At 44.5% G+C, this 26,498-nt stretch overlaps 1 protein-coding gene across 1 annotated transcript in view; it reads right to left on the reverse strand.

Moving 5' to 3' along the window:
* Positions 1-201: 201 nt before the first annotated feature.
* The window catches only part of LOC141056201 (C-type lectin domain family 2 member E-like), a 43,488-nt gene continuing 17,191 nt past the window's right edge, over positions 202-26,498 (reverse strand). Inside the window, exons 4-7 of the mRNA XM_073552907.1 lie at positions 11,681-11,743; positions 10,985-11,154; positions 10,454-10,563; positions 202-1,621 (exon numbers count right to left, since the gene is read on the reverse strand). Coding sequence (XP_073409008.1) covers positions 1,507-1,621; positions 10,454-10,563; positions 10,985-11,154; positions 11,681-11,743 — 458 coding nt within the window. The 3' untranslated portion in view covers positions 202-1,506. The remainder of the gene's footprint in view (positions 1,622-10,453; positions 10,564-10,984; positions 11,155-11,680; positions 11,744-26,498) is intronic.

Consider the following 26,498-nt stretch of genomic DNA (forward strand, 5'->3'; position numbering starts at 1 on the left):
CAACCCCAACCAAGACCCAATTTTAAAACCTGCTCTACTCAAATTATTCAAAACCGCATTGGGTATCCCTCAGATACTTCAATGGAATTAATTGAAGATGGAATAAAAAAAAAAAAAAACTACATTTTTCCACTACAATGTTGTTATAGCCTCACACTTCATTTTCACAAGTAATAGGAAAAAATGGACACCACAATGCTACATACTTGATTATTTTATTTTTTTTTGCATTTTGTTTATATAGTTGTTAAGTGGACATAAGGCAGCTCATTCGAAATTAGTGAGAAACCAAAAATACTTGTGTTCTAAAAAAGTGGATACAAATATAAATTATATTACTTAAATAAAATATTGATTTTACCCCAAATTTTTCAGTTCTACAGCTTCAACAAACAGCTACTGGCTGATATAATCAGACTGGAAAGATCCTTGGTTATTCGTCCCTTCTTAGCCTAAAAATACCATCTCGCAGCCCCACCAAAAGTTATGCATCATATGAGATGTGCCAATTCTGGTGCTTCCCCTTTGCTGTTCTCATCAAAAACACAGCTGGCATCACTCAATGGTATTAGAAATGAAGAGATGTCTATCAGACACCCCCCATTATTAACACTTTCGTTTAAAAAAAAAACCAAAACACAAAAAACACACATACACAAAAAAAATACTTTATTTGAATAAATCCTCCCCGACATTTTCCCCCCAGTTCACCAACTTATCAAAAAAAAAAAAAAAAACATTCTGGTCTGACTTAGTCCACAAGTGGAAACCTGGAAAAACATAAAAAGAGAGAAATAAAAACAAGACACTGTGCGTCGTTCACCAATTTATTAGAAAAAATGTTTCCACGCAGTTTCAACGTAGTCAACGCTTACCACGACGTTCCCTGAATCTGGCTCATGCTTCGTTCAGTGAGACCCAGCAACTGTGATGAGCGGTGACGTCAGTACCGGTTGACGATGATGAGCGATGATGTTATTAACTGCTCATTACAATTATCGGGTCTCGCTGAGCAAAACATGAGTTGGATTCGGTGATCATCGTGGGAAGCGCAGGACTATGTCGGACTTGTGTAGGAACTCTTTTCTAATAAATTGGTAAATGAGGGACAGTGTCTTGTTTCTCTTTCTTTTTTATGTTTTTTTTTTAAGTTTCCATTTGTGGACTAAATCGGATTTCCTGGACTACGTCAGACCTGCATGGGTTTATTTATTTATTTTTTTAACAAACTGGTGAACCAGGGAAAGTGTGGGGGAGTGTTTATTCAAATACGGCATTTTTTTGTGAGTGTCTGTGTTTTTTTATTCCTGGGTTAATAATAGGGGTGACTGATAGACACCTCTCCTTTACTAACACCAGGGTTTGATGTCAGATATGTTTTTTGACAATTCACGGCTGAAATGAAAACACAACCATCATTACCCCGTTTGCGTATGCACCAGGGCAGAGCAAGGGGAAGTGACAGAATTGGCGCATCAGTGTATTACTCTGATTGTACAACCCCTGTTATTTCTTGTTACATATCCAGTTGTAATGAAAATTTCCTCCGTCACTTCCCACATCTCTAGAATTGAGATAAACATATTCAATGTTTTCATGAGACGATCTTCTGATCCTTGATCTGGAAAAACAGGAGAGCGAAATATCACATCAGCGTGGCTTTATCACATCACCAACTTTGTGTTTGATAAGTTATTGCTCACAGTGTAACAATTTTACTATTAACACGTAGGTGTTACATTTTCAGAAAAACACTTATACAATATACTTTCTGTATCAATTCCACATGCTTTCAAGATCTCTACTTGCTGTTGTTTAATCTAATAAAAGAATCTGTTTTAGGCCGGTGTCTCCGGTAGGTGTAGTGACAGTTTTCTCACATACTGGAGACACTGACACACGTAGACCCATTCAAATGAGTGGGTATAAGCAGATGTCAGCATGTTTTCACGGACCGTGTGTCACGGAGACATGACCGTTTTAACAATGAATGGGGAATAAATGGAGCAGAGCACAGACTCACCGCTAGTTACTGAGCATGCGTCGGCTGCTCCCATTCATTCCCCAGTTATTTACAGTCGGGAGCGGCTCTGACAGTAAATGTATTAACCCCCGAGATGAATTTACGTGACTGAGTGCTGGACAGATAATGTATATTGCTGGTTTATTATGTTCACCTTTTTTTCAGAAGATCGATGGCTTCGCAAAGGAATTACCAGTGTAATAAAGATTATAAAAATGTGTGTGTTGTATTCTTTAATTAAAATAATTTATTGTGTGTGTTTATTTAACCCTTTATTTACTGTAGGATTAGTAATGGATCGGTGTCTTATTGACACCTCTCCATTACTAAGCCAGGATTAATGTCACCTTATAATAGAAAGGTGCCATTAACCCCTTATTACCCCACTTGCCACCTCTACAAGGCAAGTGGGAAGAACCGGGCAAAGCTCCAGATTAGGCCCATCTAATAGATGCACCTTTTCTGGGCAGCTGGGGACTGCTGTTTTTAGGCTGTGGGGGGCCAAGATCAATGGCCCCTTACCAGCCTGAGAATTTCAGCTCTCAGTTGTCGGCTTTAGTCAGGCTGGTTGTCAAAAATAGGGGGGACCCCACGCCGTTTTTTAAATTATTTATTTAAATAATTTAAAAAAACAGCGTGGGGACCCCTCTATTCTTCACAACCAACCTTGATGAAGCTGACAGCTGAGGGATGCAGCCACCAGCTGTAAGTTTCGTCTGGTTGGTTCAGAAAATGAGGGGGGCCCCACGTTGGGTTTTTATTCATTCTTCTCTCCTGCCAGCAGAGCAGGAGAGCAGAATGACAGCCGTGGTCAGCACCAGTCACCGGGAACAGGGCTTACTGTAGCGCTTCTTCCCGGCGCCGTCCGTGTGGTCCTGATGCGGCACACGTGTGCACACGGAGGTACCACGTGTGCACACGGACAGCTCCGGTACCGGAATTATCTGGACGTGTGAGACCGGCCTTAGACTGGTGGGGACCACACAGATGCATGGCTGGTTACAGTATCAGAGCTGTAGCTGCACACCTGTATACTTAGTGTTATACTTCGGCAACTAAGCTTGATAGCCTAATGGCATGACCCATATCAGGTCCAGATAAATCCAGTACTGCCATCTTCATAAAATCTGAATTTAATTAAAAAAACTGTAAAAGACAATCAGCTGTTACAACCTCCGTCAGCCGCCGTATGTAAACACATCGTTCACAGCTGAGCTGCGCAGATGCATTCAGTGTGTAGTGACCACTGCCAGGAACTGAAGATATGATTAAATAAGAACTGTTCTGTAACACCTAGCAGTGGGCACTTATTCAGGTTCTTAGTCTTAAATAATGATTGGCTGCAGTGGTGATGTGCACTGTAGTTGTGAAATTACCACTGCAGCCAATAAACAGAGACAGGGCAGCCGCAGAGACAGTGCTGGACTTAGGGAGGATAAATACTCTGTGATTTTATTAGCATTGCCGTCTAGTGGAAGCCAAATCTCTAAAAGTGGAAAACCTCCTTGCAACATACTTGTGTGCTAATTAATGCTTGCTGTCAGGGCCGCCATCAGGGCATTACTGCCCTTACTACTGTATGGGGCCCCATGAACAGTAGCAAAAAGAGGGGCCCGGATGCGCTGGCAGCCCGGGCCCTCCTCTCTTCATACTGCTGTTGGGCTACAGGTGCAATAGTTCATGGCCGCTGCAAGCCAGATACATAACAACACTGGGTGATTTACAGATACACCTACAGTGTTGTTAGTGAATGCAGTGGCCAGAAATCGGTGCTGTACCTTTAAAGCAGCAGCAGGACCAAGTGCATAATGGTCCGGATCCTGGTCAGGTGACACACTGCGTGCTCTTCTTCATTCTCCAGCAGAGCAGCAACATGTAACGTTTCTGGGAGACAGAAGATGCTGAAATCGGCGATGAGGCCGAGGAGGCGGGCAGTGTGTGAGGAATTGGAGGAAGTTGTAGAGGGGAGTGAAGTGAGGAGATGGGAGGCTGCTGAGGAGAGGAGATGGGAGGCTGCTGAGGTGTGGAGATGGGAGGCTGCTGAGGAGTGGAGATGGGAGGCTGCTGAGGAGATAGGAGGCTGCTGAGTTGTGGAGATGGGAGGCTGCTGAGGAGATGGGAGGCTGCTGAGGAGATGGGAGGCTGCTGAGGAGATGGGAGGCTGCTGAGGAGATGGGAGGCTACTGAGGAGATGGGAGGCTACTGAGGAGATGGGAGGCTGCTGAGGTGAGGAGATGGGAGGCTGCTGAGGTGAGGAGATGGGAGGCTGCTGAGGTAAGGAGATGGGAGGCTGCTGAGGAGATGGAAGGCTGCTGAGGTGAGGAGATGGGAGGCTGCTGAGGTGAGGAGATGGGAGGCTGCTGAGGTGAGGAGATGGGAGGTTGCTGAGGTGAGGAGATGGGAGGCTGCTGAGGTGTGGAGATGGGAGGCTGCTGAGGTGAGGAGATGGGAGGCTGCTGAGGTGTGGAGATGGGAGGCTGCTGAGGTGAGGAGATGGGAGGCTGCTGAGGTGAGGAGATGGGAGGCTGCTGAGGTGAGGAGATGGGAGGCTGCTGAGGTGAGGAGATGGGAGGCTCCTGAGGTGAGGAGATGGGAGGCTCCTGAGGTGAGGAGATGGGAGGCTGCTGAGGTGAGGAGATGGGAGGCTGCTGAGGTGAGGAGATGGGAGGCTGCTGAGGTGTGCAGATGGGAGGCTGCTGAGGTGTGCAGATGGGAGGCTGCTGAGGTGAGGAGATGGGAGGCTGCTGAGGTGAGGAGATGGGAGGCTGCTGAGGTGAGGAGATGGGAGGCTGCTGAGGTGTGGAGATGGGGAGATGGGAGGCTGCTGAAACGACCAAAAAAATTCTAGAATTCCTTTTCAATTTCACTGCACTTTGAATTTTTTTCCCATTTTCCAGTACGCTATTTGATAAAGCCAGTCATGTCATTCAAAAGCACAACTCGTCCTGCAAAAAACAAGCCCTCACACGGCCATATTGATGGAAAAATACAAAGTGGGTATATATGACTGGGAAACATCTTTATTTGGGGAATTGTGGTGCATGGACTGGGCGCCGATCTCCTGGCCTGCATCCTCATACATGCTGTGAGGCTGCTGAGCTCTAGTCAGGAGACCCACGGCCCGTCCATGCACTGCGGTCCGAGCGCAGATCGATATCCACCGACAGCTTCATACATGTACAGAAAACAATACAATAATCTGCAATCAGAAATACAGATTATAAAAAAAGTCACAATCTGGTTTCAATTATTTTTAAAAAAAAAGTCTGTGACGCATTTCCTTAAAGAAAAAGAAAAATATACCTAAACAGAGTATTGGGTATTTTAACCAATGATTAATAAGTTACAGTAGAGTAGAGCTCATCCAGAAGAGTCTACCTTGTGGTGGTGGCGGCTTAAAATTCTTTTGGCCAGAACAAAAGCTGCCGGCTATATGTATGATCTGGGAAATGTTAATGTGTGATTGGTGAGGACGGGGTGCAGAAGTGGAGTTTTTCCAAGAGTGGGCAGTGGGACTCTGGAAGATTTGAGGGGTGGAGGCACGGCTGGGGTGGAGCCTGGGCGGAGTCTCAAGGGGGCCCAAACATTTTTACAGTATGGGGCCCTGAAATTCCTAATGGCAGCCCTGCTTGCTGTTGATTGACACATCAATTACATGTTCGTGTATTTTATCCTTGTTACGCTTATATCCCTTAACCAAGATTTGGCTTGAAATGTGTAAGTGGCTGTATTATCTGTTTTTTATTGTGCTTTATTAATCTTGTGGTTTTAGGGCTCACTCACAAGAGCGTATTACACAGACGAGTGCTGTGCGATGTTTTATTTGATAACCCTCGGACCAATATTAAACTATGGGGCAGAGCAGATCTGTGATTTCTTTCTACAGTCCGAATCGATTTTGATAAAACGGGTAGTTGCATCCACAAAATACTGATGTGAATTACACAGGTCACTGGCTTCATGTACAGCTCCGTGTGGGTTGTGGATGTGTGACAGAGCTACATTTACAATGCATGCATTATTAAACAATAGGTATGCATGTAAATATGGCCAGGTGCACTGCTTGTGTGGACTGTGGCGCACACAGACATCATACGGATCAATTATACTGTATGCTCATCTTATTGAACCCATAGTATCAGCACTGTGTCTTCTGCTTACTGGGGCTTTTGTGTGCACATGATGAAAAATATTTTTATCACAATAAATTATTCTAAGCAGGTATCTTATAAATTATGAGCAGTCGGTACAGAAAGTAGTTTCAATGGAGAAAATCCAGCACTAAATGCTGCCTGAGTTGTCTGTTAAGCCCCAAATCACAACTTCCACACAACAGGGATCTTGGGTGCCAATCAAATAGGTAACAAACATTGGAATGTGAGAGAAGGGGATACAATTGTTCCTTTATTAGAAAAGGTTTAGAACATAGCAGCAGACTTGGAATGTGACTGTTTTGGTTGATTTTTCTCTGTGCACATTGCTCAACTACTCTTTACCCAAGGATATGGAAATGCAATTCAGGCAAGTAAATATGTTCAATTGGGAGTTTTAACTTAGAAAAGGGCAGTAAAATAATTTCCAGATTTCACCCCAAAACCACATTGGTATTGTATGCCTGAACTGCAGAAATCACTTTTGGCACCTCCAGGATGACCAATACTTTCAGGGGTGGGTTCTATAACAGAACCTTTGTCGAAATAGGTTGATTAGCTTCTACGCCTCCCCTCCTGCCAAATATCCCTTCTTATTTGAAGAATTTGGGTCGCCCCGTCCCAGGGCCGTGGGGTACTCGGTACCGGGCCGGTGTCAGGGGGGATGCGTGTCACAGCAGCAGTGACCCGGTCCGTGGCCCTGGGCGCCCAAATCAATGGTAGTTTGTGATATAGTTTATATGAATAGTTTGTGACGCCACCTGTGGTGTTTGGCAAGTAAGATGTTAAGCCAATGCTGCATGCAGATCCGCTGGGACTGATGGTGTGGTGCAGCAAAGGTGGTGTAGCTCCCCACAGGTGGAGCTGTAGTCCCAGGGCAGTGTAGGTGCAATGGATGAGGAGAGGCACAGAATGGTATGGATGCTGGTACCCAGATGTAGCGTTGCTGAAGGTGTTAGCGACGAATGAATGGAGGACACCAGGGCTTGCAGTTTCAAAGCTTTACTCACAGTTCGTGGTGCACACTGGTGCCTGCCTCCGTGCCGTGTCCTCCGGGGTAGAGACTCAATAAACCTCCCGGGCAAGTCAGGGCTCTCCTCTCCAACACTCCGCCAACATGTACCTTCCTGAACGACTCCGCCAAAGCACCTTGTGGTGTGAAGCACTCCAGTACTTAGTTACCCTGGAATGCCTCCTTACTAGATGTTCCTAGAACTCTCCTTGTACAGCAGACAGCTGTAGCCTACTTCGGGGACTCCCTTCTCCTGAGTCCCGGCTCTCTATACAGTTGCTGTTGTGCCCCAAGTCTTGGATGGGAGTAGTGCATTTACAGCCAACTACTCCACCGGTGTCTGCTGCAGAACCATAAGTGTCCATACAACCTCGGGGACCGGGCCCCGGCCTTGCGCTGAGAACCTATAGGCAGGGTTCCTCTTCCAATCCACAACTCCTCTCTGTTCTCTCTACTCCTTCGTTCCGTACTTGTCTTTCTCTCTTATGGATGCTTAGGTTGCAGTTCTATGTCTTTCTCTTCTCTTTCCTGTGCCAGCTGGCTCAGATCACTGAGGCAGCCGCAGCACTCCCTCTTTCTCCCCTTCTTCCAGGGATCCTCACTCCTGTATGAGTGGCTTCTTTCTCTCTATCCTGCGGTCAGACTCCTCTGACTGCCTGACCTCCCGGTCTGAACTGAAGTCCTACCTAAACCTTCCCACTCTTTTATATGGATCTAAACTCCACCCACCTCCCAGCACATCTCGTGTTTCGAAGCAGGGAACCACCAAAAGTGCTCTGCTACCCTCTGAGCTAAGAGCCGCAATGTGGCTGTGCCTATCCTGTATGTGGGGTGCAGGTGTTGGAGTGTGGAAAGGAGTTCCCAACTTACCAGGATGGTGGGATACCACACCTTAGGAGAAGGTGCAGTACCTATGTGGCGACTGAGCCTCGGGGTGCCACAGATACATGCAATTTTTTAAACACTTTACAAGAGGTCAAGTGGCAGAATGACTTTGTCTTAGCATCGATGTCGCGAGTCTGTGCACTAGAATGCCACAGGAACAGGGAATTGAGGCTATCCACTCTATTCTCATCAACAAGGACAAAAGCCAGGAATTACTAAAAAAATGTTATTTGTGATGCCATAGGATTTATTCTTATTCAGGTTTTTGGATAAGTGGTATCTACAATTTACGATCACAAAGATGAGTACGATGAGAGCATGTTTGTTTGTTAATCTGTTCTTAGCCACTTTGGAGGACAGATATGTTTTTTCATTGAAAAACCCTTATATCAAATTCATTAGAACTTTTTTGACGTATGTCAACGTTGTTTGGTTGTTGACGAGAGATCAATTTGAGGATTTTGTTAGGTATGTTAATGACATTAATACAGTGACCATGTGATTCACTAATATTTTTGGAGGCCATAATTTAGAATTCTAAGATGTAAAAATCAAAGTTCACGAAGGTACACTCCTTTCAGTGGTCCACAGAGAGCCTTGCTCAACTAAACTCGCTGCTACATTTAAAAAAAAAAATGCTCATCCCCAACATGCAAAGTAATCCCTTCCATACATTCAGTTCCTTAGGTTGAGAAAAATTAACAATGAGGCACATTTTCAGGAACAGGCAGAAGATTTAAAAAGAAGGTTTCAGCAAAGAAGGTATCCAGACCCACTATTAGACAACACCTTACAGAAAACAAGCTCCATCTCTTAAAAAGATTTACAATAGGACGGTTGGAAAGCCAAAAAACAAAAGAGGAAAAAGAGAAAAGGTTTCTTTTTCATTTTAAATATGGTCCGATGGAGAGATACATTTGATCTGTTATTGATAGGAACTGGCATTTATTGGAAAAAGACAGCGATTTACTGGATGTTGCTACACGAAAGAATCTTAAAATCTTCAAACTTTATTATATAATATTAAAAGTCACTAAATAATTTATCACTATACCAATAATGCATCATACCACCACAAACAAAAGATAGAGCACCGTAGGGGGCTAGCCTGCCCCTACACTGACCTACTTGCCCCTGCCTATCAGCGGAGCTTGGAGCCCTATAACCTGCGCAATGCCCCCCCCCCCCGGCGCCTCTCCCTGCTCACCCCAACCACTTGTGAAAATCCCCCCCCAGAAAACATTTATAACTCATTTATAAATCCTGATGAACCTTGGAAGATGGGAAATGCATTGAGTTGTAATATGACCTGGAGTGTCATCTGCTTGTCATATTGTGTTCCTTTGAGCAGTATTATGGCTTAGAATATCATATCTTGTCTGTTCTGATATCTGTGTGTGTTAGGGACAAGAATAGGGACAGTCAGTGGCAGTGTTAGGTCAGCATTGGTAAGGGTTATGGCATTGTAGTTGTGGGTTAGTATTAAGGGGGGCACCATAGAGCTGTATGCCAGATTCAGATTTAGATAAGACAGAAATAGTTAACTGGTTTCAGCCAGAATAGTGATAGTTAAATGTTGGTAAGTGATAGACCAAAAGGAAGGTAGTATGGGAGGCGTTAGTAAAAAGGGTGAGTAGAGCTAGTCTGAGGCAGTGAGGCAGTGGGGAGTTGATGCTGAGAGAGAGTAGAGAAGAACTAGAAGGAGAGTTCTGAAGAATGAGAAACGACGAGGCACAAGCGGATCTAGGCAGTCGGAAAGGATCAGTGGCTAAGCTGTGGGATAACCTCCATGACGTCCCGGACTTACAGTCCAAACAGGATTGGCAGAGGCATCCTGAATTTTCGCCCAAGATGGGGAAAGAGGATGGGAAGCATCTAGAATCAGTTAGCTTGATCGCTCAGGGGACTGCGGGACTTGATACCATGTTGCCAGGACTTGTGATGACAGAGAAGATCAGGGAGAACTCAGGAGGAGAAGTTCTTATGACTCTGGATGATTGTTGGATTAAATTTGTTTTGGAAATTAGTGAAAGTTTTGGGAAAAATGAACTTGGACTATGATAACATTTGGGTGTGCTTGTGACGGATTGGAGCCCTGTATGCTGTGGAGGATGCTGACCCACAGATAGGTGAATTGCATGACACACATTATAAACCACAAGATGGACACTTAAATTATGAAGCGGAGCGTCGGGGTGCTGTGATGGAGCAGCAGCAGCCCCTTGGCATGACTACCACCCTGGCCCCCGTCAAAGATTTTTCCATGGCAAGTCTATAGTTTGCTAACAGTAGAGTTGCACTTTAGTGTTCTGAGTACTGATAGACAAGTAATAGTTCAACTACATATTGTACGTTATAATTATCTGTCATGTGAGGACTTACAAGCTTTCATTATATAATGATCCATCAGTCCAAATCCAGGCCGTATTATCATCAGTACGTCTCATACCGATCCAGTGATTGTCTGTACTCTTACACCGGAACAGAAAATCCTGAAACAATATGGATATATAATTGTTATTATATATTATCCTGTCTGGATATAACAGTTGTTCTATATAATCCTGTGTGGATATATTATTGTTATTATATTAATAATAATCTTTATATAGTGCTAATATATTCCGCAGCGCTTTACAGTTTGCACACATTATCATCACTGTCCCCGATGGGGCTCACAATCTGAATTCCCTATCAGTATGTCTTTGGAATGTGGGAGGAAACCGGAGAACCCGGAGGAAACCCACGCAAACACAGGGAGAACATAGAAACTCCTTGGAGATGTTGTCCTTGGTGGGATTCAAACCCAGGACTCCAGCTCTGCAAGGCTGCAGTGCTAACTACTATCATACGGTTATTATATAATCCTGTGTGGATATTACATGTCTGTTCTGTACATTATCAGTTTCTCACCAGTTCCTCTTTACTTTCTATAATCGCCAGTGATGAATTATGTGAGATGCAGAATTTCTCGCTGTTTCTCCAGGTGTCACGTTCTGTAGAGAAGTAATAACACTTTCCCCGGAACCAGATCCAATAATCCTCACATGGAGCAGATTTCTCGATCTTGATATCAGTTCTGTCTGTACAATGAACACAACATGATTTACACAAATTCACCAATTTATAATTTATATTTGGAATAAAAGGTTTTGATCTTCATATCGTCCATTATACAATAATAATTCCGGTTTTCGCACTGGAGATCTCTGGGGTCTCCGGAGATCACAAGATCCACTGACATTTCTGGTTTTCTGCAGATTATTTTCTTGCAGATTTTGGTCAACAGGAAATTACATGAAAACAAAACTAAATATATCAAATATTCCCTGTGAGATGACACAATACTGATATTACACCGCACAGATCTCGTCTCCCAGGACTCGTATCTGTAGCTGAGGATCCAATGATCAGACGCGCTGTTATCAGTGCATTATATGGTGGATATCGGGGCTGCAGGATATTTCCCCCTCTGATATCTTACAGATCTGGATTATTCCCTGTGTTTCTGATCACAGTGTAACCTCTGAGGACCCCGGAAAGCTGCACTATAGCACAGAGACGGCCGATGTAAGAGAGAACGTGGGAGACACCGAGATATCTACTCACCTGCTGCAGGGGTAATGGTTCGGTGTCCACCGACATCATTATTACAGTCACAGGATGTGGAACCTAAACAGACAAGTATTGGATATTTAGCTATATGCATGACGGTCTACTCACTTTATTTATATCAATTATATTATATCAATCAATTAAGAAACTCTACCACCATCTGACCAGTAATGCTCTATAGTTTTGGTCTCTGCTTCTCCTAAACACTCTGCACATCTCATCTGCTGCAGAACCTCATGTTAGGGTTCATACCCATATGTGAGGAAAAAAAACGGTCCGATATTCCCTGACCGAAAAAACGGACGAGTGCTATTCGAGTGTCATGTGAGTGTCACACAATTTTTAAATGGAACATCAGTATGACATGCGTATGCAATCCGTATGCAATACAATTTTAACATGAGCTTTTACATACAGCAGTTCTCTGTCATTTACACATCGTTTGAAAATGAAATATTCTGCAAAACACACACACACACACACATATATATTTTAGACAGATTAAAAGCCATCAAATGATCTGCCGCATACAGTATAGAATAGAGTAGGTTAGAATAGAATAGATAGAACACATACTGTATATATACACAAAAAATAGTTGTATATATTGTAAAGTAGCGCTTATTGTTCGTGTTGGGGACACTCACTTGGCTGAGATTAAACCAGGTCCGGCACAGGTTTTTTCTCATAAATCAGTCCATGTGGTTTATTAGGCAGCATAAACCATAAACAGAAACAGGCTTATATCAAACAGCATAATGTTCATGACAGAGCTCCGCTCTGTTAAACCTGTGGTCACACAGGCTGTGCTATGTCCGGCACGCAGGCTCTCGCCTAAAACCTAGTTAGTTCACCCTGTCTGGGGTTACCTTCATAGTTGCTTTCTCATTCAGGACGTCCATTCCCTCCTGGGGACTGTCCCAAAACACACAGGCCAATATACACAGGCCTCACCAGGTCCGCAGCCTCAGCATGTGCGCTCCAGGGAGGCAGCACACCTTCCAGCACCTAGGCCTTCCAGGACTTTCCACATGGCCCAATCAGATGTAGGCACACTCTCATGTGACCTACCCTGGTCACCTTATATGGTCCGTAGCCACGCCCACCGGATCACATAGCTATGACCTCATTGCAGGTCCTATTTCACACACCCAGCCATACACACATATACACAGGCTTACTACGGGTGTTTAGACACATGCCCCTGGGTGGGTTTGTAGGTGACTGGTCCCACCCATCTCACCAGCCACCTGGAAGCTCTCCCTGATACTCTGTAACAAAAACCTCAGCAGTACCTCTGCTGATCAACACACAAGCTTCCATCCCAGGGCCACCCACCCTGGGATACATAACGGTCATTCACCATCCTATCTCCATTACCACAATAGATATGCCTGTGTGCACGACCCATACAGTGCCCGCCCCCTAGCTGTCACAGCGGTCACTGCACCACAATATATACTGTATATGTCTGTGACATATATATATATATATATATATATATATATATATATATATACTGTATATACTTTATATTGCATAGAGAGATAGATAGAAGAATAGATGGTAATTCATTTACCGGGTTCTGAGAAATCACAGCCGGAACCGACAGGATAGAAGTCATGGATTACATACACTGAATACATACAAAATAGGTATATATATATATATATATAGATGTCAGTGACCAATACAATTAGTAGTGTGTGTTTGTGTGCGCAAATTAGGGGACATGTATTTAATTAATAAAAGATTCTTTTTTGTGAAAAAATGACGTGGGGGTCCCCCTATAATTAATAACCAGAAAAGGCTAAGCCAATAGCTTCGGGCTGATATTAATAGCCTAAGAAGGGGCCATGGATATTGCCGCCCCGACTAAAAACATCAGCTTTCAGCCACCCCAGAAGAGGCACATCTCTAAGATGCGCCAATTCTGGCACTTAGCCTTTCTCTTCCCACTTGCCCTGTAGCGGTGGCAAGTGTGGTAATAAATGTGGGGTTGATGTCACCTTTGTATTGTAAGGTGACATCAAGCCCACAGCTTAGTAATGGAGAGGTGTCAATAAGACACCTGTCCATTACTATTCCTATAGTTGTTACATGTTAAATAAAGACACAGCCAGAATAAAGTATTTTAATGAAATGAAACACAACACAGTTTCCCATTTTTATTTTACAGCTAATCCATGCGACACCCTCGATCTCCTGTAATAAACATAAAATAAAAAAGCAACAATATACCATACCTGTCCGTCATTGTGTCCCACACAGTAATCCATACCTGGGGTATATACAGTTTTCAACCAGGACAGTGCTAAGATGTGACAGCCCCAACTGAAAACTACTGGTGAATGAGATGCTGCCGGCACTTGCTTCAGTGACTAGTGGTGATGTCACTGAAGCTGCGCTCCCTCACAGCCTGAACTCAGGATCGGCGTTAGGGGCAGGCAGCCCAGGCAGCTGCTCCCCCAGGGGCCCCCAGCTAGCGGCACATCATGCAGCCGCTATGGGGCCCATGAGGCAGAGGGGCCCGCCTGCTGCCAGCGCCGACTCACCCCCGCCGCATTGAACTACACCGGTGTCATAGATGCTGGTACAGTTCAAAGCAATGATGGAGGAGAGATCCAAGATGGCTGCTGAGGGAGCAGGACACGTTCAACTGTGCTCCTGCTCTATCTGAAGCAATCCCCCACACCCAGCCTTGGAGCCGGCGACAAAAGGATTCCGGGACTACCAAGACCATCTAGCCTCATTAGTGGCTACCTTATTTTAGGTCTAAAGCTCATCAGCTCACTAGCGGAGGAGTTTACATCTGGCACACGTGAGAAGCAACAGAGCGTGGAGTGGGTGCAGGATCCCCCCACGGCTGACCGCAAGCTGCAGGAGAGCTGGAGAGAGAGGAGTGGAGAAAGCTCATGTGATAGCGGTGGAAGCAGATGACTGAACGGGAATCCCCGGAGAACTGAGGTCCAGAGGAGCTGCAGACCGTGTGAAGCAGTAGGTGTGGGACTGGCGTCCCCTTTCCCCCACAGCTGCACACGCAGCTCACAGGCATAAGAGCTGAACTGGTTCATTAACCCCTCGTCTCTGGAGAGACTGAAGAAGCGACGCTTCCAAGAGGTGGGTGACAGGTGAAATAGGGGAGCGACAATCTGCCCTAACAATGTGGCAAGAAGTAAGCGCTGCTGAGACCCACTAGAAGGCCCTGATATAAATTCAAAGCGACTTACACCTATACAGCACCGCATAAAGCCTATTCATCCCCACAATAAGCTCTCACCCCATCCCCAAAGGGAAGAAAGATATATAGTAGACTCTCTCAGACATTCTGAGTATATACCACCATCTTCCATTAATATTGGAGGTAACGCTATACGCGGCACCTCCCACCGCTTTATCAAGAATATTTCTCTGAACAATTGCTCACTCTCTCCGTCCCTGACATGATTTAAGGAGCGGATAAAATGCCCGCCGAGGGGATGCATTAATATTAAAAGATTAAAAGAAGAAAAAAAAAAAAGTTCCATGGAGAATGAGAGTACTGGAGCTCCCATGAGTCAGGGGAAGCTACTTACACTCTCATAAAATAATGCTCTCATAATAATGCTAACTGCTGGATAAAATGCCAAGTAGCTGGTAAATAATTATCTTTTCATGCACTGAAGTTTACTACTACATGGGCCACAGAAAAGCCTATGAGTAAAAAACAGAGGGTGATCCCCATCTAGCGGTACTTCTGGAATACATTAGCTAAGAAATTTCATTGCACTCTTGTCCCAACTCTGCTGCAAGATACCACATTTTACATACAGTTCTGATACCTGACCCCAGACCTCTGAATCGCACTACAATACCTGTTTTTTTTTTGTTTCTTCAACAAAAACTGACCATGGTCAAGATTGGAAGAACAAATAACACAGACGTCAATAGTGGGACACAAACAACTAAAAAGATGGAAAAATTTTTCACAAAACAAAGTGGACCTAAACAAGGGCCAACGCACCACAAAGACTCTGGTGATGACCTAGATGAGTCGCAGGAAGATCCTTCTGACATTGTGGATTCAGATAAGCCTATTTCCAGAAGCTTCATTAAAAACATCCTGTCTTCGGCCTTGGCTCCCCTAGCTAAAGATTTATCGACAATCAAAAAAGACTTCCAGCAGATAGGGGGCAGAGTGGAGGAGTTGGAGGAGGCACAATCAAAGTTGTCTGCCTTTGCCGGGGAACTAAAATCAGGTCTACAACAGCAAGAAGACCATATCAATTCCCTCTATACAGCACTGGAGGACGTTGAAAACAGGAATAGAAGAAACAACCTTAGAGTCCGGGGGGTGTCGGAGGCGGCAGACCGGGAGGATGTACCAGCCATTCTTCATGAACTCTTTTTGCCCATGCTGGACCCAGATGAAAGAAAGATGTTAATCCTTGAGAGGGCACACAGGGCGCTGAAGCCCAAGCCTAAACAATCAGAATTTCCGAGTGATATAATTTGCAGAATACTGGACTTCCGTATGAAAGAAAATTCTTAAAAAGACAAGGGCACTAAATTCTTTGGAATACATAGGCTCTAAAATTAGTGTTTTCTAGGATCTAGCGCCGTCAACCTTGTCAAAGAGATACCTATTGAAACCTTTTACGGATGCCCTCAAGCAGAGACAGTTTCCCTTCCGTTGGTTATTCCCATTTGGCCTCTTTATCACAGCGGGCGGCAAAAGATTTACAGACAAATCATCTTCTGACATTGCCAAAGTATGTACAGAACTGGACATTCAACTCGACAGGCTGCCCGATCTTCGCCTCACCCGTACTGATTTCTGTATCCCGGACCTGTCAATGCAAGAACCCTGGAAGAGAGCGGGTGGTTCTAGAGAGCAGAGAAACAAGAAAAGACAAGCAGGAAAGCAGCAATCCTCCAGCGATTGAATGGAAGACCCTGGTCCTCTATCCTTCTATGCATTAATCTTTAAATGTAATCCATAATGACTACCAAGTTAATAAGTGGAACAAATTGAAAAATTGTTATGTTTTGACCTATTGCATTCCCTGATGGGTATTACAGTATTAATAGTAATTTTACTTATTACAATGAAAGTGGTTAATTTAGGGCAACAAGCCCTTTTTGTTGAACACGTGTTAATGTTTTTATCTTTTACCTCTCTTTCTTCCCCTCACCTACCCTCCCCAAGTCCATCGGCGGATTATCTGTTATCTTTATCTGAGCCCCGACGCCCACCGACCCGATATGGCTGACCGAATGCAAGAAACGACAATAGCTTCATACAATGTTAGAGGACAACGCGCCAATTAAAAGAGCTCAGGTACTAGCACATATCAAAAAACTGGGGACTGATATAGCACTCCTGCAGGAGACCCACTTTATACAGGAAAAAAACCCGAATTTCGAGAAACATCACTACAACACATGGTTCCACTCATTTTCCTCTTCTAGGAAGGGGAGAGCGGTGGCAATCACTCTAGCAAAAAACACACCATTTCAGTATCTCGACAGGTTCCACGATGGAGATGGTAGATATATCTTCATAAAAGGGAAACTGGCACACAAACTAGTCACGATAGGGTGTGTATATGCCCCCAACATAAAACAAGACACCTGGTTTTCCAGAGTTATGAGAGAGGCAGGCCAATTTATAGAGGGCACTTTGATTTTGGGGGGAGACTTGAACGTTCCTCTTGAGCCACCAATGGATTCCTCTACTGGGAAATCTAGTGTTCCCAAGAATGTACTAACATGCATCCGAACAACCTTACATCTAAACCAACTGATTGATGCCTGGAGATTTCTCCATCCTACTGAACGAGACTTCTCACAAGCACAATCGTCCTATGGTAGAATTGACTATCTCTTTGTCCCATTCCAAATATCCTCGTATCTAAAAGACACACAAATAGTGTTGAGCATTCCGATACCGCAAGTATCGGGTATCGGCCGATACTTGCTGTATCGGAATTCCGATACCGACTTCCGATATTTTTTCAATATCGGAAGTCGGCATCGGAATCGGAAGTTCAACGTTGATTGACAGCCTGACGTCATCATGATGCGCGGTGTGTGCGCATCATGATGCGCCGTCATTTCGGGCCTTCCGGGGGTCTCTGCCGGCCTGCCGGGGGGCTGTGGACTGCCCGGGGTCTGTACCGGCCTGCCGGGGGGCTGTGCCGGCCTGCCGGTGGTCTGTGCACCCTGTGGGGGTCTGTACCGGCCTGCCGGTGGTCTGTGCACCCTGTGGGGGTCTGTACCGGCCTGCCGGGGGGCTGTGCCGGCTTGCCGGGGGGCTGTGCTGATGTCCGGGGGTCTGTGCAAGCATCGTCCGATGGGACTACAAGTCCCATCTGGCGATGCCTGCTACCATGACAGTGATTGACACATTAGCCAATGATGGGACAGTAGTAGTCCCATCATCCGGCTAATGTGTTAAATGTTAAAAAAAAAAAAACTACATGCATACTACATGCTACATACATACCACATACATACCACATACATACTACATACATAACACATACATACTGCATACATAACACATACATACTACATGCATGCTACATACATACTACATGCTACATACATACTACATACATACTACATACATACTACATACATACTACATGCATGCTACATGCATGCTACATACATACTACATATATACTACATACATACTACATGCATGCTACATACATACTACATGCTACATACATACCACATACATACTACATGCATGCTACATACATACTGCATGCTACATGCATGCTACATACATACTACATACATACTACATGCTACATACATACCACATATATACTACATACATGCTACATACATACTACATACATACTACATACAATACATTCATACAATACATACATAGACATACAGTACATATAACATAGAGTAACATACTTACCAATACTTGTCACATTGTTCCCCGAAGCCATTGTCTTTTACGGAATAAATATTAACATAACAAACCACAAAAATACTCACCCACGATCCGAAGCAGTCCACGAGTGTGTCCCACGACGATCTTGGGTAGAGAACTGCAGCATCAGCTGTTGCTGCCGTTCTCTACGGGCTGCAGGAATCCAATGACGGAAGGTAGGTATCCTTCCGCACTGTATTCCTCCCCCACTTAAAAAAAAAAAAGTCCCTAGTCTCACTTTATGCCATTGCTGTGTGGGAATTTCCCACGCAGCAATGGCATAAAGTGAGACTAGGGAGTTTTTTTTTTTTTAAGTGGCGGAGGAATACAGTGCGGAAGGATACCTTCCTTCCGTCATTGGATTCCTGCAGCCCGTAGAGAACGGCAGCAACAGCTGATGCTGCAGTTCTCTACCCAACATCGTCGTGGGACACACTCGTGGACTGCTTCGGATCGTGGGTGAGTATTTTTGTGGTTTGTTATGTTAATATTTATTCCGTAAAAGACAATGGCTTCGGGGAACAATGTGACAAGTATTGGTAAGTATGTTACTCTATGTTATATGTACTGTATGTCTATGTATGTATTGTATGAATGTATTGTATGTAGTATGTATGTAGAATGTATGTAGTATGTATGTAGCATGTATGTGGTATGTATGTAGCATGTAGTATGTATGTAATATGTATGTAGCATGCATGTAGTATATATGTAGTATGTATGTAGCATGTAGTATATATGTAGTATGCATGTTGCATGCATGTAGTATATATGTAGTATGTATGTTGCATGTAGTATATATGTAGTATGTATGTTGCATGTAGTATATATGTAGTATGAATGTAGCATGTATGTAGTATGCATGTTGTATGTATGTAGCAATTTTTTTTTTTTTTTTTTTACATTCAACACATTAGCCGGATGATGGGACTACTACTGTTCCATCATTGGCTAATGTGTCAATCACTGTCATGGTAGCAGGCATCGCCCGATGGGACTTGTAGTCCCATCGGACGATGCCTGCACAGACCCCCGAAGCCTGCACAGCCCCCCGGCAGGCCGGCACAGCCCCCCGGCAGGCCGGCACAGCCCACCGGAGCCTGCACAGCCCCCCGGCAGGCTGGCACAAACCACCGGAGCCTGCACAGACCCCCTGGCAGGCCGGCACAGCCCCCCGAAAGGCCCGTACAGACCCCAGAGAGGCTGTACAAGGGAAAAACAGGATTTTTCTTATTCCGATACCGGAAGTCCCATAGACTTGAATGGGACTTCCGGTATCGGAATCGGCGATACCGATACTTTTTTTTTTAAGATCGGCCGATACATTCCGATCCGATACTTTGAAGTATCGGACGGTATCGCTCAACTCTACACACAAATAATCCCGAGCGTTCACTCCGACCACTCCATCTTAATAAACAAACTCGTGATAGGTCATAGACCAAACAATAACCCTTGGAGGCTGAATGAAACTTTAATTGCAGATGAACCTTCCAAAAACAAAATAAAAAAGAAAATTCAGGAGTTCTTTGAGATTAATCTGAGTGACAACATCCAATTTGCAACTACTTGGGAGGCCCACAAGGCCGTAATAAGAGGTGAATTGATTTCTATGGCTTCGCATAAGAATAAAAGTAGAAAAAATAAAATTGACTCTTTATAAAGAGATCCAAACACTAGAACGAGACCATAGAACGACACTTGACCCCAATATTTTAAGTCTGCTCTCCCAGAAGAGACAAACTCTTAGAGACTTACTAAACAAAGACTCGATAAAAATTTATACTAGATGGAAACACAGGGTATTCTCTCATGGAGACAAAATGACAAAATTTATAACATCCATGATTAAAAAACGTAAGGCTAAGTCTCTTATTTACACGGTAAAAGGTCCAGACGGAGCGAAAATTACAAGCCCAGACGAGATAGCATCAGCCTTCAGGGAATACTACTCCACCCTTTAACATTTTACGGCCGGAGGAGAGCGCAGATCAATTAGAGAAAAGACGAATCAATATAAGAGATTTTCTACAAAATATAAACTTCCCTACATTATCTGAAGCGCAACAACAGGAGCTATCGGCCCCTTTCACGATCGGGGAACTCCAGTCCACCCTGTCGGACTGCCCTATGGGCAAGAGCCCAGGCCCTGAAGGCCTCCCGGCATCCTACTATAAGACTTTTCAAGATGCGTTGAGTCCGTATCTATTGAAGCTGTGTAATGATGTATTAGGTGGGGCAGCTTTTGCCAGACAGACGCTGGAAGCACATATCTCCTTAATACACAAAGAAGATAGAGATCCTGAATTATGTAGTAATTACAGACCGATCTCGCTATTAAATAATGATCTAAAAATATTTGCAAAAATGATGGCCACAAGGATTAGTCTGATCCTTGACACACTCATTTCACCCGAGCAAGTGGGTTTTGTGAAAAATAGAGAGGGGAGAGACAACTCCCTGAGAGTACTGTACCTGATGCATGGAGAGCGCCCTATGTATCCTGGATAGGACAAAAGAACCTCATTAAAGGGTTCATGTTACCCAAGTACAGTTATATATCTAGAATGCTACCTATTAAAGTCCCATACACGTTCATCCAAAAGGTCAGATCTCTTTTTTGAAGTATATATTCGGTGGCTTAAAACCGAGAATAAGCTATAATACACTTTCCCTACCTAAACATAAAGGGGGCATGGGAATGCCAGACCCACAAAAAAGACCACGCGGCAGCGACTCTGTCGCTGCTAATTGATTGGGTGAGAGATAGTAACCACAAACTATGGACAGGGATTGCGAACGAGTCATTAACAGTACCAATCTCTGCTATTCTCCACACGTCTACGGCTCCCACAATGAGAGCTTTTTCCCCAAACGCAATAACAAGAAATTTAATTAAAACTTGGGCCAGATTTTCCTCACTAATGCCGCTTCCGTCACCACTAATAAAAGTAAGAGACCTGCCTGGCCTATATCTAGACCGCCCTTTAAGTAAGGACACAGACTCTCTACATAAAATAAACGAAAGTCTAGATGTTTTTATAGAAGATGGTGTAATCCTCTCTCTGCAAGATCTACAAACTAAATTCCCACATTACCACATTAACTTTCTTCATTACAACAGGCTCAAAAGTGCGATCAGATCATACTTACAATCAGGACTACCATATAGAGAGTTGACAGGCTTTGAAAAGATGCTGACCCAGAGGAATAAACCAAGGGGTGTGCTGGGTAAACTCTACCAGATGCTCCTAGCTCACTCAACCTCTGCTAAATGGGCGTTTATATTGCAATGGGAAAGAGACCTGGGGGTGGAATTGCAGGATTGGGAGGTGGAAAACATATAAAAACTCGCATGGCCCTTCTGGTTGTGTGAGGGTTCAAGATCCTTACCAAGTGGTATACCACTCCTGACACAAGGCAGATTTGGCAGCCTGATGCTTCCTGATGCTGGAGATGTATCAGTGAGAGGGGATCATTTTTGCACATATGGTGGCAATGCGACAAAATTCAACCTTTCTGGAGTAAGGTACTTAAAATTACGACAAAACTTTGCCAGCTGCCGAACCCCCCACCCTTGAAATTGATATTTCTGAACTGGTCAAGTGATATTGCACAATACAAACACAAAAAGCTTCTTGCGTATCTATTGGCAGCAGCTAAAATGCTCATCCCCTTGCATTGGCTATCACAGAAGAGACCCACCCTGTCAGAATGGTTACACAAGGTCAATCAGATATACCACATAGAAGAAATAATAGCTAGCACGTCATTCAAGCTAGTTAGATTCGGTTTGACCTGGGCGCCCTGGACACTCTATAGCGAAACAGACGAATACTTAAATTTGCTTAACTCTAAGTAAACAAGATTAGTTTGCCTTAAGACTAGTGTTGAGCATTCCGATACCGCAAGTATCGGGTATCGGCCGATACTTGCTGTATCGGAATTCCGATACCGACTTCCGATATTTTTTCAATATCGGAAGTCGGCATCGGAATCGGAAGTTCAAAGTTGATTGACAGCCTGACGTCATCATGATGCGCGGTGTGTGCGCATCATGATGCGCCGTCATTTCGGGCCTTCCGGGGGTCTCTGCCGGCCTGCCGGGGGGCTGTGTGGACTGCCCGGGGTCTGTACCGGCCTGCCGGGGGGCTGTGCCGGCCTGCCGGTGGTCTGTGCACCCTGTGGGGGTCTGTACCGGCCTGCCGGGGGGCTGTGCTGATGTCCGGGGGTCTGTGCAAGCATCGTCCGATGGGACTACAAGTCCCATCTGGCGATGCCTGCTACCATGACAGTGATTGACACATTAGCCAATGATGGGACAGTAGTAGTCCCATCATCCGGCTAATGTGTTAAATGTTAAAAAAAAAAAAAAAAAATACTACATACATACTACATGCATGCTACATACATACTACATGCTACATACATACTACATGCTACATACATACTACATATATACTACATACTACATACATGCTACATACATACTACATACATGCTACATACATACTACATGCTACATACATACCACATACATACTACATATATACTACATGCATGCTACATACATACTACATGCTACATACATACTACATGCTACATACATACCACATACATACTACATGCTACATACATACTACATATATACTACATGCATGCTACATACATACTACATGCATGCTACATACATACTACATGCTACATACATACTACATACATACTACATACATACTACATACATACATATATACTACATGCATGCTACATACATACTGCATGCATGCTACATACATACTACATACATACTACATGCATGCTACATACATACTACATATATACTACATGCATGCTACATACATACTGCATGCTACATACATACTACATACATACTACATACATACATACTACATATATACTACATGCATGCTACATACATACTACATACACTCACTGGCCACTTTATTAGGTACACCATGCTAGTAACGGGTTGGACCACCTTTTGCCTTCAGAACTGCCTCAATTCTTCGTGGCAGAGATTCAACAAGGTGCTGGAAGCATTCCTCAGAGATTTTGGACCATATTTACATGATGGCATCACACAGTTGGCGCAGATTTGTCGGCTGCACATCCCTGATGCGAATCTCCCGTTCCACCACATCCCAAAGATGCTCTATTGGATTGAGATCTGGTGACTGAGGAGGCCATTTGAGTACAGTGAACTCATTGTCATGTTCAAGAAACCAATCTGAGATGATTCGAGCTTTATGACATGGCGCATTATCCTGCTGAAAGTAGCCATCAGATGTTGGGTACATTGTGGTCATAAAGGGATGGACATGGTCAGCAACAATACTCAGGTAGGCTGTGGCGTTGCAACGATGCTCAATTGGTACCAAGGGGCCCAAAGAGTGCCAAGAAAAAATTCCCCACACCATGACACCACCACCACCAGCCTGAACCGTTGATACAAGGCAGGATGGATCCATGCTTTCATGTTGTTTACGCCAAATTCTGACCCTACCATCCGAATGTCGCAGCAGAAATCGAGACTCATCAGACCAGGCAACGTTTTTCCAATCTTCTACTGGCCAATTTCGATGAGCTTGTGCAAATTGTAGCCTCAGTTTCCTGTTCTTAGCTGAGAGGAGTGGTACCCAGTGTGGTCTTCTGCTGCTGTAGCCCATCTGCCTCAAAGTTCGACGCACTGTGCGTTCAGAGATGCTCTTCTGCCTACCTTGGTTGTAACGGGGGGCAATTTGAGTCACTGTTGCCTTTCTATCAGCTCGAACCAGTCTGCCCATTCTCCTCTGACCTCTGGCATCAACATGGCATTTCCGGCCACAGAACTGCCGCTCACTGGATTTTTTTTCTTTTTCGGACCATTCTCTGTAAACCCTAGAGATGGTTGTGCGTGAAAATCCCAGTAGATCAGCAGTTTCTGAAATACTCAGACCAGCCCTTCTGGCACCAACAATCATGCCACGTTCAAAGGCACTCAAATCACCTTTCTTCCCCATACTGATGCTCGGTTTGAACTGCAGGAGATTGTCTTGACCATGTCTACATGCCTAAATGCACTGAGTTGCCGCCATGTGATTGGCTGATTAGAAATTAAGTCTTAACACACAGTTGGACAGGTGTACCTAATAAAGTGGCCAGTGAGTGTATATACTACATGCATGCTACATACATACTGCATGCATGCTACATACATACTACATACATACTACATGCTACATACATACCACATATATACTACATACATACAATACATTCATACAATACATACATAGACATACAGTACATATAACATAGAGTAACATACTTACCAATACTTGTCACATTGTTCCCCGAAGCCATTGTCTTTTCCAGAATAAATATTAACATAACAAACCACAAAAATACTCACCCACGATCCGAAGCAGTCCACGAGTGTGTCCCACGACGATCTTGGGTAGAGAACTGCAGCATCAGCTGTTGCTGCCGTTCTCTACGGGCTGCAGGAATCCAATGACGGAAGGTAGGTATCCTTCCGCACTGTATTCCTCCGCCACTTAAAAAAAAAAAAGTCCCTAGTCTCACTTTATGCCATTGCTGCGTGCATTGCTGTGCAGGCCGGCACAGCCCCCCGGAGCCTGCACAGCCCCCCGGCAGGCCGGCACAGCCCCCCGGCAGGCCGGCACAGCCCACCGGAGCCTGCACAGCCCCCCGGCAGGCCGGCACAGACCACCGGAGCCTGCACAGACCCCCTGGCAGGCCGGCACAGCCCCCCGAAAGGCCCGTACAGACCCCAGAGAGGCTGTACAAGGCAAAAACAGGGTTTTTCTTATTCCGATACCGGAAGTCCCATAGACTTGAATGGGACTTCCGGTATCGGAATCGGCGATACCGATACTTTTTTTAAAGATCGGCCGATCCATTCCGATCCGATACTTTGAAGTATCGGACGGTATCGCTCAACTCTACTTAAGACCAATTATACATGAAGCAACACCAGCTGACTATCTAGATTGGCAGGGCAGAACATCTAACGACTGGACATCCCTCCTGACTAGAATTCCTTCTCCATCCTTTAACATCCCCCCTTCCTCTATCCTTCCTTTCTACCTAACTGTTGTTTTTCCCCCTTAGTTTAAGACTTGTACTTCGTGCGACTGGTATGCACATTTCTACCTGCGCTCTACGTCAAGGTCTTTCCCTTTGACTCAAGATTTCAAATATGAAAACTCGGATAGACACTGTCTGACCTGTTAAAAGATTGGGTACTTCAAGTGATATTGCTTATGATGTTAATATATGTACAGCAACGCCGGACTGGTAACTCATGTAAATAATGTTACTTGATCTTTCTAGTCGCATGTATTGTTTCACCCTTTTGTTAAAACAATAAAAAGATGTTTAAAACAAAACAAAGCAATGATGGAGGAGAGAGCACCAGCTGACGCTCCCTCTCCCATCATTCCCCGCTCTGCCTCTGACACTGCAGGTGCGCGATGATGTCATCTCGCATTCACTGTGTGCCAGGCAGTGCAAGCTGAGACAGGAACTGGGAACAGCACGGGCACGAGGAGAGGTGAGGAGTGTGTTTGATTTTTTAAATGTAACAGTGAGTACTGGACTGTGGGGCCATTCTCCCGGGGGGGGGGGGGGAGATGCAGGCTGTGCTATATACCACGGTGCTGTGCTATATACCATGTGGTACTATGCTATATACCATGGTTCTGTGCTGTATACAATGTGGTGCTGTGCTAAATGCCATGTGGGGCTGTGCTATATACCATGTAGGCTATGCTATATACCATGTGGTGCTGTGCTATATACTATGTGGGCTGTGTTATATACTGTGTGGGCTGTGATATATACTGTGTG

This window comes from Dendrobates tinctorius, unplaced genomic scaffold (assembly GCF_039654945.1).
Source record: "Dendrobates tinctorius isolate UK_male_01 unplaced genomic scaffold, ASM3965494v1 ptg000196l, whole genome shotgun sequence".
Taxonomy (NCBI): domain Eukaryota; kingdom Metazoa; phylum Chordata; class Amphibia; order Anura; family Dendrobatidae; genus Dendrobates; species Dendrobates tinctorius.